Below are 17,987 nucleotides of genomic sequence, written 5' to 3' on the forward strand. Positions count from 1 at the left end.
GAAGTGGGACAAACAAAAAAGACAAGTGTGCCAATTGAAGTGGGACGGAGGGAGTAATTTTCTTTCCGATTCGTTCACAAAATTTTATTATTTTCATTTATAATAGTAGAGTTCACACAACTTCACCTATATTTAAAGTGACATTTCTTCTTCTTCTTTTATTGTGTGAAGAAAAGTGAGACATTTATTTCACTCACAACTTTATTCACATTTTATTAAAACTCGTGTCGTCCATAATTATTTATTTAAATTACTTAATCAAATTTTAATTTGGAAATCTTCGAACAACTTAATAATTGTTGCGAATTTTTATTTTTCAATTTATGTGAATACGACTTTAATTTACACCAATTACATCTATGCATTTGCAGTATAAAAATAAGGGCGGCCAAGATTTTGGACTACTAATTAAGTACTAACCAAGGCCAATTTAAAAATATATGGAAAATCGAGAACAAATAATATAATGCCTTGATCATGAGACCCATCTAACACTTGATTTGATATATCAGAAGATTTAATTTATTTTCAAAACTAAAAGTATATCATTGATGATTAGAAATGTTGGATTTAAAAAGAACAAGAACAAATACTCTATTAGATTATAACTAACTATATTAATTATGTCTTCATGGAATGTTTAGATTTTGTATATAAGCAAGCAACATATTTTTTTTTTTTGAGAGAAAGACGTATATATTAATTCAAGTCAGAACGTACAATATCTAGTAACCATGTGACAAACATGGTTTTCATACCTTAATTCCACATGTTTTGTTGTCATTTCCCTTCATGTTTTGCTTGTGAATGCTTGTTTGTGCCCGAATATTTAGTTTTATGAAGATTTGATATCTTGGTGTAGTTTTGGAGTAATTTCAGGAAAAATAAAGGATTAATTGGAGGATTTTGAAGATATGAGATTGAAGTACGTCTCGATAGGAATCCGTGAGCGCAAACGGCGACCAAATCCGAGTCCGGACGAGGGAGAACGGAGCAAAACGAGCGGACTGCGCAAAACGCCCAGTACCCCGCGGTCACCACCCGCGGCCGCGGGGTGAGACCGCGTGTCAGCTGTTCCCGGCTCCAGGAGACACCCGCGGTCACCACCCGCGGCCGCGTGGCGGGACCGCGGGTCCCCTGTAATACCCCGTTTCCCTGAGTTAAATTTAGAATTTATTTTCGAAATTTAGAAGTAAGATGATTCACGCCGGATATAAAAAAAATGAATTTATTTTTAATTCCAACAAAAATAAATATGATTTACAAAAACATTTGTAAATTTAGTTATTGAATTTATATGCATTGCATATTTATTTAATTTAGCTTTCAAATATTTTCACGAACTATTTATTTAAGCGAACACTGAACGATTATTACAGTTTTCATAGTACAACCCGGAAGATTTTTATTGTATTTTATTTTATTCTCCCATACCTACCTCTCCCATCAGCCACTTTAACACCTACTCAATTCCACCCACTCTTTCCACCTAACCAATTTCCTTTCCAACCACACTACACATGATACCTTGTCTCCCCAAAATCACAACTTTAGCCATACTTTTGTTAAAGCAATCACATGCAAATCAATATTTTACAACAGCAATCCATTTGGAAATTTCCTCACAAGCTCTTCTTCATCCCTGAAGTGCGCAACAACCATAGTGATTCCAGCAAACAAGCAAATCCAGATTCAGGCAACACCTATTTCACATTTTGAGTAATTCAAACCAAATTCCTAAAGGTTTCCTCTCGAGCCCTTACCTCATTTACTCGACTGTTAAAATTCAAGCATACCATCTGTGCCAATCCAGTAAACCAACATACATGTATAAACTTTTGCAAGAATTTCTAATGATGCAAACTTTATTCATATGCATACACTCTGTTCATATACATTTATTTACAAGCATGAATGTTTTTAAAGAAAAGAAGAGATTTGTTTTATATTGAAAGCATCAATGTATTTGAAGGAATAAAAGTCGAGTCTTGAGGATTTGTGAGGACAGGACGGCGACGGCCTGAGAGTCGCCGGCTGTCGGGAACAAGGAATGGGCTGGGGGTTGGTCGGAGCTGGTCTGGGTAGAGGTTAGGGCTCCGGCGGGCGGCTCCGGCTGCTGCTCGTCGGCGGGAGTCACAAAGAGAGTTCCGAGGGAGATAAGAGGGCGGCGATGGTGGTGGCATGAAGCTGCTGCCGTCGGCCAAAGTTCAGCGGAGGGAGGCAGAGCACGGCGGCGGTACCGCTTCTGCCCGGCCACGACTTGAGAGAGAGAGTCGGCGGACGGCGGCTGCGTGCTACCTCCGTCTATGTGTCCTGGTGTGTGTAGATAGCCGAGGGTGGCGCAGCTTGTCGCTGTTGCTCCTCCGGCGAGCTCCACGGTGGGCGGCTGTTACCAGCCGAAGAGAGAGAGGTCAGAGAGAGAGCTGGTGGCGGTAGCTCGTCGCTGCTGCGCCTCCGGCGAGTCTCCGCGACGTCGTACTTCCGACGTGAAGAGAGAAAGAGAGAGGTCGACGGGGAGCGAGAGATGAAGGTTGAAGAAGATAGAGGCGAGAGATGGGGAGAGGGGAGTCAGGCGACGGCGGAGGCGGCGCTACTACCGCCGCCGGAAAAGATCGAGAGAGGAAGGGAGAGGGTGCAGCCGCGTCTGTGTATGCGTGAGTGTGTGTGCTGCGCCGCTTGAGAGAGAGAGAGTGAATTGCAGTTGTGTGTGTGAGTGTTGTGCGGCTAGGGAGAAGAAGAAGGGGGGGAGGGAGTGTTGGGCTTTAGGTTTGGGTTAGGGGTTGGGCTTTGAAGTGTTGGGCCTTTGTTTTAAATTTTGACTTGGGCCGATTTTAATTGAGGGTGGGCTTGCGAATTGGGCTCAATTTATTTAATTAGTTATGGGCCGATTTTTATAAGTACTTGGGCCGAGATTTTTAATTAAATGGGCTGGGTTATTTCTTAATTTTGGGCCGATTTTCTATATTAAGCTGGGCCTTTGATTATTTTAAATCATGGGCTGCCCAAGTATTTATTTAATTGGATTTGTACAGATTTTATTTAAAGGAGCTACACTATTATAATTAATTAGACTTATTAAGTTTAATTAATTATTTTCAAAGAGTAAATTTTTATAATAATATTAAATTATTATTATAAGCATATTTTAAGTAAATTACTTATTATATGCTAAGCATGACAAGATTTGCATTATATTTTGCAATAAGAATATTTATAATTTAATTGGTTTTATTTATAATTCCAATTATTAAAAGATGAGTAAGAACATTGTTGGTGTTCTTAACTCAAGAGAAAATGTTTTCAATTATTTATTCATTAAATTTTGAAAACCCGGCTAAGTGAATCATAGAATATTAAGCACTACACCATGACTTAAGATTAGAATTCAAGGAGACCTATTGAGAATAGATTTCTTGTAGGCTTTGAGCAACAGGAGGATTAACACTGCTATTTCGATTCAGAGATAAGGATAAACGACAGGCTTTGCCTAATCAGGTGGGCATTACTTTTACTATACGTATATAGAGATCCCCTGCGTGTCGTAGGCCTCTTATACGAATATATGCATGAGATGATTTTAACTGTTAATTTCAGTTTATTATTATGCCAAATGATAAATGACTCTTATGAAATGTTTATGAAATGAAATGATTGACTGCCAAAAATGTTTATGTTTTTATATGTATCCTATCTGTGTTGGTTCGCCAACTTTAAAGGAAATCCAATTGGGATCCTATGCTAGACAAAGGTCGCTAGCTAGGGTTAACGTGTACACTCATGGAGACCGCGAGTCGCTTGCGACCGGTCTTGGCGTCCGTGGTAAGGAGGCCTCCTTCCCGGCGCGTGACAGAAAGGAACAGATATGGATCATATGAAGGAAAATGATCGGCCGATCGACTTTATGAAAATGAAAGAAATATTTTAGTAAGCGCAGGTCATTTAAGAAAACCCTTGTGTGTTACTGTTATGGCAGTTCAATTTATATATGTATGCATGTTGTATTTTCGGCTATGCCCACTGAGTATTTTTATACTCAGCCCTGCATGTATTTCTAAATGTGCAGGTTGAGCAGTTGATGGAATGGAATGATGTTGAGCGAGTGTTCCTTTGACATTTCAAGAAATGTAACCTTGAGTATACATCTTCATATGTATATCTCACACGTTTTCCGCTGCAAAACACTTTGATTAGGATAGCTCTATGTTATGAAGTTGTTATACGTGTTATTGGGTAACCCACCTTAATCAGTTCTCATTTATGTGTATGTTTTATAAGTATCCAAATAATCATATATAATCCTAGCATTTTATCTATGAGTGACATTTCCATATACTTTAATGTTAAGTAATTGTCCATTTCCATTTCTTATTGTTCACCCCAAGTCATAACCCCTGTTAACCCGTCGTTGGTATAGTGGGCTGTGACATCCCCTGACTCTCCCCCACGTTTGCCGGCCGCGGGCGCGGGCCAAGACCGCGGGAAAAGAGCGGAGACTCCCCAAGTGGGCCCCAGTCGGGTTTTTCAGCCCTTAAACCCCTTTCTCCCCCTTTTCCTCACACTATTCATCATCTCCATCATTGAATACTCATTCCTACCTCCATATCCAAGCCCTAACCCCCATTAATACTCCTTCCTACCCATTTGAAGAAGGCATTGAAGAGGAGAGAGGATTGAAGCAAGCTTCTCAATAGGATTTGATTATTCTTTTCTCTCTCTTTCATTTATGTTTCTCTTTTCATTGGGTATGTTATTGTTGAACATGATAGGCTAAATTTCTCTTTGATTTGGGGATTAGGCTAGATGATTATTGTAATGGATTGATTATTTGTGCTCAATATAAATCTTGTTTGTTCCTTTGCACATTATCTTTTCAAACCCTTGTTTTATTTCTTGTATGGTTTGTTGGCCACATTCTATGCATTTCTAATTTGCAATTTGAATCGGGAGAGAATAATTGCAATAGATAAGGTGTTTGAAACATATCAATTCGATAACCGGGAGGTTGAGAGTTGGGTGAGAGTATGTCGATCTTTGTGTGCTTTTGGGAGTTATAGGTTAGAAGTTGACCGGGGACGGCAACTATGACCCGTAATCTACCGTTCTAGTCGTCCGGGAGGGGGCTAGAACTAGTTGGGAGATCACTCTAGATAATTAGGATTGTCAAGATTAATATTGAGCTATAATTGAAGTCTTTTGCTTAATTATCGATGCCTAGTCCCTAAATCGCCTTAATCATCTTATTTATCCACTTTGCTTATTTGATTTTTATTTGTCTTTGCACTTGTTAAGTATTTAGTTAGATAATCAAACCAATCACTCAATCGTTTAGTCTAAATAGTCGAGTAAAATGAATTAGGATAATCACTAGATTGAACTACTAATCCTTGTGGGATACGACCTTGCTTCCATATATTACAACTACCCGTATACTTGCGGCGTGGTGAAAATATTAGCGAACACCATGACGGGAAGTCATGTAACCAGATCATTACATCCGGAAAAGAGAAAGCTCGACTCGCGAGCTCATGAGCGGCCATGTTTGCATCGCGCCGCATGTGACAGAAGTTGAAGACCAAAGTTTCCTTTGCATGTTCGAACACTTCCCAAAAGTCATCCGGAAGAGACTCGGATCCATTGTAATCTTCGTGTAAAACATGGATAGCAAGAATGGAGTCGGAGAACAAGACAATCGGGCCAAAATCATGATGAAAGCAGAAGCCAATACCCACCATCATAGCGGCAAGCAACATATTTATTAACTATCTTTTGTTGAAATAAGTTTTTCGAACATGTTACTATTTAAAATCGAACATGTTACAAATAATTTGTTGATAAAAAAATTATCTATTCTTCCATAAATATATTAGTATATAAATAAACACTATTATTTTTACTATTTTGCTGACAATTATTGAGATTAATGTGGCCCAGCAAGCAACATTGACTCATATTTAATTGGCATCGACTTATTTATCATAATTTCTACGGCGGCAAACCCCAGCCGTTCATTTTCTTTTTCAAATTAGGGAAATTATATGGAGCCATAATTATGGCTGCCATAATACTTTGAAATATTTATTATCTAATTTGATGAATAATTTATCCCTTCAAACTCAAACGATTCCCCCACCCCACCAACACCCACACACACAACCCATCTAGACAATTATTTTAGGAAATGATTCCTATTACAATTCACGGTTTGTTTCCCTCTTTATTTAGCACAATTATTTTAGGAAATAAATAATTGATTGATGTCTAAAAAAATTCAACTAACATTAATATGCATCAATTGTTTTGTTGAAATAACGTTGGCTAATTTTAGAATGATGAATAATCTTTAAAAAAAATTATTTTAGTTGGAGATGTTGAATGAATATTTTTAATTAATTATACTATTTTCAAGGTTAAAGCTCATTATTAATCATGAAAATTTACATTATATTGTATTAGAGTATCAATATCTATAATATAATAGTGCAATTAACACTATAAATATAAATTATAAAATGGAGTATACCTATGATGATAATGTATTAGTGTCATAAGTTTACCATATTGTTTGATTATTTTTATAAAATATATAATGAAACAGTTTGAATTCAAATTAAAATAAGAAATTAAAAAAGAAAAAAGAAACACTTATAACTATTACATATACGACATAAGAAAATAGAAAAAAAATATTACTCCATATTTAATAAAACAAATTGAAGATATAAAATAATAAATTAAATAGAACTAAAAGAGTAAGAAGAAAATACTACTTCTAAAGGGAATTGATATATCCTAAAACCTATCAAATATCCAAAAATAAATCCCATTCATTTTCGGTAATAACTAATTAGGCAAACATAGTATAATTAATTTATATATATAAACAAATAATCTGTAATTATCGGTAATAATAGTATATAATTATTTTATATATATAAGGAAAGAATCTTTAAGTATCATAACATTGTAAAATAATAAATCAATAACTAAATATATAATTGCAATAAATATAAAATTACCAATCTAACCCATTATGGCAGCCATAATTATGGCCATTTAGCACTACCCAATTCAAATTATATAGACTGTAGGGTTGGTTTTACATTTATTTATTTCTTTCTTTTTTTACCTTTTGTCGTTTTCATTAATAAAGTAATCAATTTTGAGAGCACATCTATGGGCTCATTTGCCAACTTCCTAAAAAAATGAGTTATTAATTAACATTTATGACTTCAATTCTAAGCATTGAGTTCTTAAATATTGTACTGACCCTCATCCTTTATTTTACAATTATTGAATGTTTTTAACTTAATATGTGTTACATATGATTTAATGAATATATACTTCGCTGTATTTTATAAAGTTATCCAAGTTCATTTAATGCCTTACCAAAGGCATTTTTGATATTCTATTATAATTCTGTAACAAATTGTAGATAAATTATAAGAAAATTATTCTTAAAAACATTAAAAGGTAAATAAACTTTATTTTTTCAAAAATCTCTCAAAGTTGAACTCATTTTAATTTTAGACCCATCATTTTCAAAAAGTCACTAAATGTCATATTTCTAACACATTTTCCGGCTATCCTCTAATTCCTACACTTTTTTACCGTGAATTTGATGCTTAAATTATCCACCATAAAATAGTCATAGTATTTATATATTTATTGTTTTTTCGTAAATATATATAAGAAACTTATGAATGATGCAGACAGAAAAATCATAAGCCCTAAGAATAGAATCAATGAACCCTAGTTCTAATTTCATAAAGACCACAAATTAAAATTCATTAATACCCCAATAATAAAATAATCATCATAAATAATTTAGATAATTATAAACTCGTCAACCTTACTATTGTCTCAATCCAATTTGAAGTACTAATATATTTCTTCTTTTGCCTCAAAAAATAAAGGGTAATTTTATTCACAGCCCCCATTTTACTCAGTATAGCCTCTATATAAAATATTAATAATAAATGATTATGAAATTACTATTTTATCCTATAAATATAGTTTTTTTTTTTTCATAGTTAAATTAAATCTTTATTTTGTATAGCCCCAAAAATATGAAAACGAATCTCTTTAAGTGTGAATTTCGCCAACTTCTCCGGAAATCTATCTCCCGATTTCGACAACCTCACGAATTTGAGGATTTTGTATTTAGAAAACAATCAGTTGAGCAGACCGATTCCTGATCAGAATAGCCTAATCAATCTCAGAAACTTCAATGTTTCCTTCAACGACGTAATAACGGGATCAATTCCATTGAGTTTAGACATTTTTTCCGATCAATAAATTTAGAAACCTCTATGTGTGGCAGACCTCTGGATTCTTGCTCAAGTAGTGACAAAAACAAGCTTTCTGATGGAGCAATAGCCGGAATTGCAGTAGGATCCTTCGTTGCATCTTATAATTATCTGCTTCATTTTGTGGAAAATATACAAAAGTATAAAGGTGCGTTCCCTCGACCGGCGGCAAGACAACGACATTAGAGCAATACAAGGGGATGAAGAAGGGTAATGGATTGGTGTTTCTGGGAATGATGCGCAGGTTTTAGAAGCTGTTGAGCGCTTCAGCAAAGGTGATGGGAAAATGGACAGTGGGATTCACGTATAAGGCGTGTTCTGAGAGCTAAATGGAAGTGATTGTAAAGAGGTTGAAGAAAGTGTCCGTTTCAAAGGCTGAGTTCAAAGCCAATAGGGAGCAGATCAGATTGCTTCTTCACCAGAATCTGAAGCCTCTCACAGGCTACTTCCATGGTACAGAGGAGAAACTCTTTCCCTACCTACATGGATGTCACTTGTCTATTGTACCAAAAATTAAAATTTCAGATTCATCTATGTGAATAACATTCTTTGTAAATTTATTTCATTTTTCACGAATTGAATTGCAGATTTCTGGTGTTAAGAGTTGCGTGGTTGGAATTTGGAGAATGAAGAAAAGTTTCTACCTAAGTTGCAATTCCGTGTTATTGAGGGCTATGCTTTTTTAATTTAAATATAAAAAATTACATTTAATTTGAGGCCATATATTATAAGGTAAAATAGTAATTTCATAATTATTTATTATTATTATTTTATATGGAGGCTATATTGAGTAAAATGGGGGCTATGAATAGAATTACCCAAAAATAAATTGGGGAAATTTGTTTTTCTTTTTAAAACCATAACCCAGAATTTGGAACCGAATTTAGTTAGGCCCAATACCTTTTACTCGGTCGTGGAATCAATGCAAGGCCTGGGCCCAACAGTAATTTGTGTATTTTGATTTATAGCCCACCAAAATATATGATGAATAACGAGACTAAAAATTAATCAAAATACATGATATATAATGCGACTAAAAATTAATTGTTCATTTTATATGTTAAAACCTTGAATAAATTAATAACCTGGAGACCTATATTTTTTTTTCTACTTTAGAGAGATATTAAGATATTAATCAATTAATAATTTAGAATGCATCTATAATTAATAAATGAGTATTTTTAAATTTTAGATCAAGTTATAATGTGTAAAAAAATGGGTTATAATGTTTTTATGTATTTAAATAGATAAATTCATTCATGTTTAATTAAATAAATTCTTAACCAGAGCTCACCTGGCCACCGGGTCCTCACTTAAGTGATGAGACTCGGGTTCGATCCCCATTTGGGAGCGAATTTGGTGATTGTAGAGATAAGGTGGGCTTGGTGATTTCTTGGAGTGTTTGGATACTAACTGTTAACTTCTAACATTATTTTGTCCGATCAAAAAAAAAAAATTCTTGTATTTATCACTTCATTGTATCTAATAATGGTCAAAATTGTAGGGGGTGAACCCAACAATTACGGAAGTGACGTCAGTCACGTCTGAATCGACGGGCACTAGCAACCTAATGACAATAATTAAACGATGGAGAGGAGATAGAGAAAAGATAGTAATAAGAGAGTTCTCCGGATGATCGGGATGATCCAGTAGTCGGAGGCAGAGCTAATGAGCAATATGAATCAAGGGGCGACGGGCGTCGGAGCTAGCGGGACTAGTCGGACGATCGGAACCCTCGAGAGTTGTAAGCGTGGAGGCGGAACGGAAGAGCAGGGAGATCGGGAATGAGAGATCGTGTGCGAGTGCAAGAGTGGATATGAGTGATTGTCGATGTCCCCCCTTTCATTAGTGAGTTGGTAGATATATATGTTGCGGACGTGCAGGGAGGCGGCTAGGGTTAGGGTTCTGCTGGAACCCCTGTTGCAGCCCTAGCGGTTCCGACTTCTTAGGAAACGATCTCCCGCGACTCTCGTCTGACTTAGTCGCCAAGTCACTCCCCCGTTTAGGGTTTTTTCTTGGGCGAATTTATGTATCTCCCGCATATAGGCTATGAGTGTCGTATGGACCGTTTTATCGGACTAGCCCGTTGGGCCGCATAGTTATTGTTAATTAGGCTTATACGAATTTTGGCCACTACAAAAATAAGGATGATTCAACACCTCTTGAAGCAATCACAAAACATGAAACATTCAAAGCTTTTAACTAATCTACATATTTTTCTTAATTCACGTGTCCAAAAGTTGTGTACCATTTTTTTTTTTTTAAAGTTACTTTATGTAATTTATTAATTTATCGAGAAATATTTTAAAGAGATTTTAGGTATAAGAAACTAAGAAGCCAAAACATAGAGTTACTCAATAATCATTTCTATGAAATGCATCATAAATTCCATAACACAAAAAATAGGTAATTATTCTAAGAAAAAACACTTATCCCAGATCCAAAGTAATTAATCTATATATCTCTATAATAATATGGAAAATAGTGTAACCCAATAGTCTGCCAATTATTTACAAATACTGTAAATATGTATATATATATTGGAGGCTAAGCTAACCTCAAATTGTTATCGTCTCAGAATGTTTACACCTTCTAATCCTAATTCTCATCGTTCGATTTCCTAAATTTCCATCAATGTCACAACAATGTCTCCTTGGACTCTGCATATTGAAAAAAATAAATAAATAAAAAATCAATCATTCACAACAAATTAAGAATTACTTCATCCGTCCCACTCCAATAGGCTCACTTCTTTGGGGCACGGAGATTAAGAAAACTTACTTTTTAGTAGTAAAGTGGTGTGGGTGGTACAACTTTTTTACCCAAAAAGGAAAATGAGCCTATTGGAATGGGACGGAGGGAGTAGTAATCAAACTAACACACAACTGTTTATTTTTCATTTCTTGTTTTAACTAATTAATTTAAATCAAAATTTAATTAATCAGATTAATCATCAAATCCTTCACTATTGATTATTAAATCTTAATTATAGATTTCATAAAACCCTAATAACTATAATTTCTAAATCCTAATCAAGAAATAATAATAAAATAATGATTAACAAATAACTAATGATCATGAAGAAAACATTTCTCCAAACTAAGTGATGGTTTTCATAGTGTGGACGAGTCAAGAAACACTAAGAGCATTTCCAACAAAAGAAGCACATTTTTTCCAAATAAATATGATGCAAAATTCCATTATCAAACAATTTACTAACCTGATCCCACTCCTGCTGTTCCATTTTGGGTGCCAAGACGACGACGTTTTCAATAGCCGCAGCACGAGCATAGTCCTTGTTACAGCCATCCACCGGATGAGCCGCGGCCTTTCTGTAGGTCGTGACTGTCTCCTCAGTCCCCTCCTTCTCAGCAGAGCTCAGGAAGAAGACAACGGGCCGTTGGCACTGATCCCTGCTCACGGGCCGCGTGTTGAACGTGAAGGGCCCGTCGTTCCAAGACCTCCACGTCTTGAAAGTCTGCTGAGGCGTCTCCAACTCCTTCGCTGTCAACAGAGTGGGGAATATTTGCACTGCATAGCCCCACGAGACCGAGACCGACCATTTGTATTTGTGGTGGTAGCAAAAGCATTGCTGCAGAGTTCTTGAAGGGTCGGCCTCGTAGGCTTTCATCAGGACGCTCACCGACTCGAGCTGAGTCTGGTTCGGGAACAAGGGGCTGACATAGTCGAGATGGTGAAGAGAGACCAGAGGCGCCAACGGGTGTGCTGCTAGGAGCCCGAAGGGATCCCCTCTAATATCAATCTGGAAGAATCATACGGCGGGAAGAGAGTTCAATAACGGGGAATCATTCTCAAACGAGGGAGTCTTGTGTCAGACCGTCTGACATGTCAAGAGACCTTACTTCTAGGGCATGTTTGTTTGCCAGGAAAGTAATGTGAATTGGGATTGTTATTCCCAGGAAAATGATTCCGTGGAAAATGAATCCTAATAGATTCATTTTCCAGTGTTTGGAAATACCAAAAATATTTATTAGTATTATGGATTTGTATAATTAAATAAATATAATTAATCAATATATATAAGAATTAAATTGTAATTTAATCTTTATAATAAATTTCTCTATAATTTTTTTAGTAACAACAAAGTACATTATCAAGGTTAATTATATGATTTATAATTCTAAAATTAAATTCAAATTTTATTACATAATAATAATAATAATAATAATAATAATAATAATAATAATAATAATAATAATAAAGTGTGATTCATAGCTCTAAAATTTAATCAAGATTTGTTTATAATAATAATAATAATAATAATAATAATAATAATAATAATAATAATAATAATAATAATAATAATGTACATAAAGTATGATTTTTAGTTTTAAAAAATTAAATTAAGATTTTCTTAATAAAGTATGATCATAGTTCTAAGAATTAAATTATAATTTGCTTAAAATATTATTATTATTATTATTATTATTATTATTATTATTATTATTATTAATTTGATTCATAGTTATGAGAATTAAATTATTATGTGCTTAAAATAAATTATGAACTAATTAATCAATTAAATGATGATAATAATAATATAAAGTTGATACATAGTTACGATAATTACAATATAATTTGCTTAAAATAAATTATGAACTAATTAAATAATAATAATAATAATAATAATAATAATAATAATAATAATAATAATAATAATAATAATAATAATAATAATAATAATAATAATAATAGAAACATTAAATTCCAACTAAATAAAAATTATAATTTACATTTTATTATAAAATAATACAAATAAATAAGAATCCTGAGAATGAGGAAAAAGAATACCTAAGAAAAGCTAGGGAATAAGAATCCTGGAAAGTTGCACTACTTTCCTTGTTTTCAGGATTCTTATTACTTTCCTTGACTCATAAAAATTTAACCAAACACAGGAATTTAATATTTTGGAATCAGATTACTTTCCCAGGCCAGAATCCGTGCCAAACAAACATGCCCCTAGGGTAAAAATATATCGCCATCCATAAATATACACCCATGTTGACCCACGATGGACTCGAATAAGATATCTTTGATCAGAAAACATTAACCATTCTACCACTAAGCCAACACGCACACGCATGTAAAGCACACTTTTTGGAGGGGGGTTGTCATTTAAGTTAATATTAGTATTCATTCTTTTAAAGTCTTTGAGTTGAAGTATAAGAGACACAAAATAGTGGGGGATGAAAAAGTGTTTTTTTCTCTCCTAACTTCTAATCCACTAAAACTACTCTTGTTCTAGTCAGCAAAACATTTAATTGGCCAAACTCAACTAAATTATCGAGCGTTGGGTTTGATGGATTAGATATAATTTAGAATCTCATGATATCCTATGATATGACTTGACCCGATACTTAATCTCGAAACAATACCACGTACGTAGTCTTGCCTTATGAATCTTGGCCCCTAACAAAAATAATTCCAATTCAATATAATTTCGAATAATCGAACACCCAAAAAATCCTCATTTATCCCAAGAGAGAGAGAGAGAGATCCTCATTGTCTATGCTTAAATGCTATTTTTACTTGTCTGGAATAAGAACAAACAAACATCAACACAACACCTGTTTATAAGCTTTAAATAAGACCAAATACATCAACTTTTTCGACACGTCCCATAGATTTACAGTTGGAAGCTCAATTAAACAATTAAAGTAATAAGGATTCACTTTATTCAGCTCTACGTGGTCAAATTTAAATTCTTACCTATTTCAATAGTAACTTAATTATTGTTATTATATATTCAACTTTCCACATACCAATATGTTATATAATTGAGTCAAATAAAACACCGCCTAGACATACTAGTCCAAAAATTAAATGAGATAATAATTAATTCATTATCAGCGTTAAAACCTAACAAACAAAGGCAATGAAGCTGAAAAAGCCGGCCAGTTAAAGAATGGGTGTGATGCATACGTGGCGGGAGCCCAGATGAGTGGGGGTTTTACAGCCATGTGACGGCAGCAAAACCCATCACCAACTCCCATTCAGATTCGGCCACGTGGCTTCATAAGGGAGAGACACCAAATCCACGCGCCAAATTTTAACCAACCAATTTTACGGCTGAATTGATTTTTTTAATTTCCTCGGGATCTTAAAGTATGGAAAAAAGATGCCCGTCACAGAGTCTTGATAATTTGACCCACCACGGTCAAATATTTGGGAATTCTTTTAATTTTTCATTAAAGATTTAGAAAATTTTAAAACATAATTATGCTTTAAATATTATAAAAAGCTGATAGGAGTGGTATGTATGTCAGTTTGTAACGTTCGAAGACAAATTTTGAAGAATATTTTATAAAGTGTTTGAGAAAATAGAATTAACTCTAAAATATAAAATGTATATACAAGGAAACGCACCTAAGATATTTTGTACACACGTGTCATACCATTTCCTAGTTTAGTTCTTTTTTTAATCAATTATAGTTTGTATTTTAACTTTCACAATTTTCAGATTTAAATTTCTCACAATATCAGTTTACCCCAATTGTTCTAGCATATATTCAAATCTATCACATAACTAATTTTTAGGCACTAAATTAGTGGTGACGTGGCATATTGAAGAAATACTAACATAGATATGTTATTTTTAATTATTTTTAGTGTTGGTAATTTGGTCCGGTGATAAATTTAAAAATATCTTAATCTTAATTAGATATATATTCATATATTTATAAAAAGATTGATATGGAAACTATCATTAACTATTTTTGTAGTAATATTCTAGATATAATTATTCATAATAAATTAATTTGTATGACCGATTTTATAAAATAGCCCGACTCCACTTTGCGGTTACTCACGTCGATAGCGTAATTCATTTATTTCACACCCAAATCTCAGCTAATTAAATCTACCCAAATATAAAAAATAACATATATAAATATAATTTTTTTTTTTTAAAAAGAACAAAATTAGCAAAAGAAACCGCACCTGATGAAAACCCGGTTCGCGGGTGAGGCCGACGCCGAGCTCCCCCACGCAGGCCCACACCCGCTGATCCGATCCGTAGAAGTAGTGGTAGCGGTTGAGGCACCCGTCCATGGCGGCGGCGAGCTCCGCCGCCAGCGGGTAGCTGATGGCGAACCCCCCGCCGCCGAACGCCATGTCGTACGCATGCATCACATCCTGCTCCACGCTCTCCGAGTTCCCGCCGACGTACACCATCCGCCGGTGATCGTGCCGCCCCAGCACCGCCGCCAGATTCTCCGGGAAGAACACCGTGTCGTCGTCCCCCATCACGAGCCACCTCACGTTCGGCAGCCCGACCCGGAACAGGTCCGCCGCCACCCGCGCAATCCTCACCGCCGACTCCGACCCCGCCGTCCGCCGGAACCGCCGCCACTCCGACGAGACGCGCCGCCCGATTCCGCCCCGGGCCGGCCCGCCCGGGTCCTTCTCCAGGAAAACATACCCCCGGGTCGACCCGGGTTTCCACCAGAGATCCGAGTAGACCGCCCGGTTCGCCCAGGTCGCGGTCGACCCGCCGATGCCGAAGGCCAGGTGGGAGACGTTCGTGGGGGAATCGTCGGAGTTGAATAAAGCCATGTATAAATCCGGGTCGGGTCGGTCGGAGCGGTCGGGCCAGCGGAAGAAATCGGGTCGAATCGCGCCGTAGATTGCGGAGTATGCGGCGAGGGAGATGGAGAGGGTTAGGATCGCCGCCACCGCCGCCTTCAACGACGTCGTTACCGCGTCGCGGGTCCTCTCTTTCAGTATCGGTTTCAGAGCTTTAAACGGGTCCTGACCCGGATTTTCCGGCGCCGGGCACATCTTGAAAAACATTATTTTTTTTTTCAAAAAAAAACAAAAAAAAAAAAAACTGTACAGCAACTCAATTGAGCAAGAATGTGTTGATGGAAAAAACCAGAAAGCTTTTATTGCATTTGGCGAGGAGGGTTTGAGGTTTGTGGAGTGAATTTTCACATGGGTGTGTGTGTGGGTATCGTGTCGTGTCCCTCCCTAAAATGTGTTTTTAGTGAGAGAGAAAGAGAGAGAGAGAGAGAGAAACGTATGGGCATCAGTGGAAATAAATGGACTTAGTGGAGTTGACGCCTTTAAAGACAGTTTTTTTGGGTCTTTGACGTATCTTACTATCCTCGTATCTAGTTTTTTCATTCGAAATTATTTACTTAATTACATGCAAAGATTCAGAATTATTACAAATTCGACTTATATTTTGGGTTGAATTTGCAAAAATAGTCAAAGATTGAGATTTACTTTGTAATTATGTTTTTTTTCATTCGAAATTATAAGAATTTCACTTGAGTATATATGCTAAGATTTAGAATTATTACAAATTCGACTTAAATTTTGAAGATGGTTCAGCAAGGGCATTATGATTTGTAGCAAACCAAACTCTTTTAATTTATTTTGTACATATTTATGGTTGGTTGTCTACGGTTGAATAATCGAGTTGAGGATCGATATTGTGCAACTCGAAATACAATTTTGAGTGATCAATGACGAAATTGAATTGCCAGAGTACAATTGTGATAATAGATTTTAAAAGTTCTTAATTTACTCCCTCCATCCCACTGTAAGTGGGACCTTTTTTTAGGGCACGAGAATTTAAAAAATGTATTTTGTGTGTAGGCGAAAAAGTGAAAAGATGCTTAAAGAAAAAACTTTTACCCAAAAAGAAAAGAGTCTCACTTACAGTGGAACGCCCAAAATAGAAAGAGTCTCAGATACAGTGGGACGGAATGGGTAATTTTTATTTCGATGTTGGATGAATATATGATTCTTATCTCGGATTTGTACAGAATAATTAGAATGGTCAAGCTAATTTTCTATATAAATAAATCATCAAGTATTCAAATTTTGGGTTGAATTTGCAAAAATAGTCAAAGGTCATGAGATTTACTTTGTAGTTATTTATAATTCTAATAGTCTTGGAAATAATTGATAGATTATGGGATTCAAATTTGAAATCGTGGTCCTAGATTTGGGACTTAGATTCCCAATATATGAATTTCAAGGTATGTGTATTATTATGAACCTAATACTATTTAGGTATCATTTATTCACATTTGTAGATAATAATAGTTTTTTGAGGGGTGTAGATAATAATAGTGGATAGCTAAAAGTCACGGCGGGATATGATTTAATTGATCTCTTTCCCTTTGTTACATTGAATTTATTACTTTTCCACGATTAAATAGTAAAAGACCCATTGAATTTGAAGATGATTCGTGGAAATGTTTAAAGGGTTTGCAATGAATACTCAGCAGTCATAACTTACCTTTTTCTAAATTTAATTGAGATATCAGTGCCTTTGAAACATCCATTTGAACGTGTTGTTTAGGGCTATTTAATTCCATTAATTTACCTATAAAATCTCAAAAAATGAAAAACATAAATTAGTAGATAAAAGAGGGGCAATCTTTTAAATGATGATTCGAAGCTTTATATCTTTTTCTATTTATGTTTTTTCACCATAATCTAGTGTGAATCATATGTTATAACACATAATTAAGTATTCAATTAAAAAAAACATATAATTAAGTATCTTTATTTAGTCTATCTATCAATGTATGAAAGCTAATTCGACGCACTACGTGTCATGGTGCAATAAATAAATAAATTAAGGAAAATAAAAGTCCTTATTGAGTTTCTTAAGGCATATAAATGTACCTTTAAAAAGGCATATTT

General features: G+C 35.1%; 1 protein-coding gene and 1 long non-coding RNA gene across 2 annotated transcripts; one reads left to right on the forward strand and one right to left on the reverse strand.

Annotated features, from left to right (window-relative positions):
• The first annotated feature begins 3,625 nt into the window (after nt 1–3,625).
• Nucleotides 3,626–4,361, forward strand: LOC131006060 (uncharacterized). The gene is made up of 2 exons (XR_009095414.1): nt 3,626–3,934; nt 4,064–4,361. It is a non-coding gene; the product is annotated as an uncharacterized LOC131006060 (long non-coding RNA).
• Nucleotides 4,362–10,743: 6,382 nt separating this feature from the next.
• LOC131005901 (uncharacterized) lies at nt 10,744–16,426 on the reverse strand. The gene is made up of 3 exons (XM_057933021.1): nt 15,267–16,426; nt 11,527–12,069; nt 10,744–10,966 (listed from the first exon to the last, which is right to left on the reverse strand). Exons 1-3 carry the CDS (start codon nt 16,116–16,118, stop codon nt 10,865–10,867), a joined length of 1,497 nt encoding a protein of 498 aa, XP_057789004.1. The 5' UTR covers nt 16,119–16,426; the 3' UTR covers nt 10,744–10,864.
• Between the last annotated feature and the right edge of the window lie 1,561 nt (nt 16,427–17,987).

This window comes from Salvia miltiorrhiza, chromosome 1, assembly GCF_028751815.1.
Source record: "Salvia miltiorrhiza cultivar Shanhuang (shh) chromosome 1, IMPLAD_Smil_shh, whole genome shotgun sequence".
NCBI classification, from domain to species: domain Eukaryota; kingdom Viridiplantae; phylum Streptophyta; class Magnoliopsida; order Lamiales; family Lamiaceae; genus Salvia; species Salvia miltiorrhiza.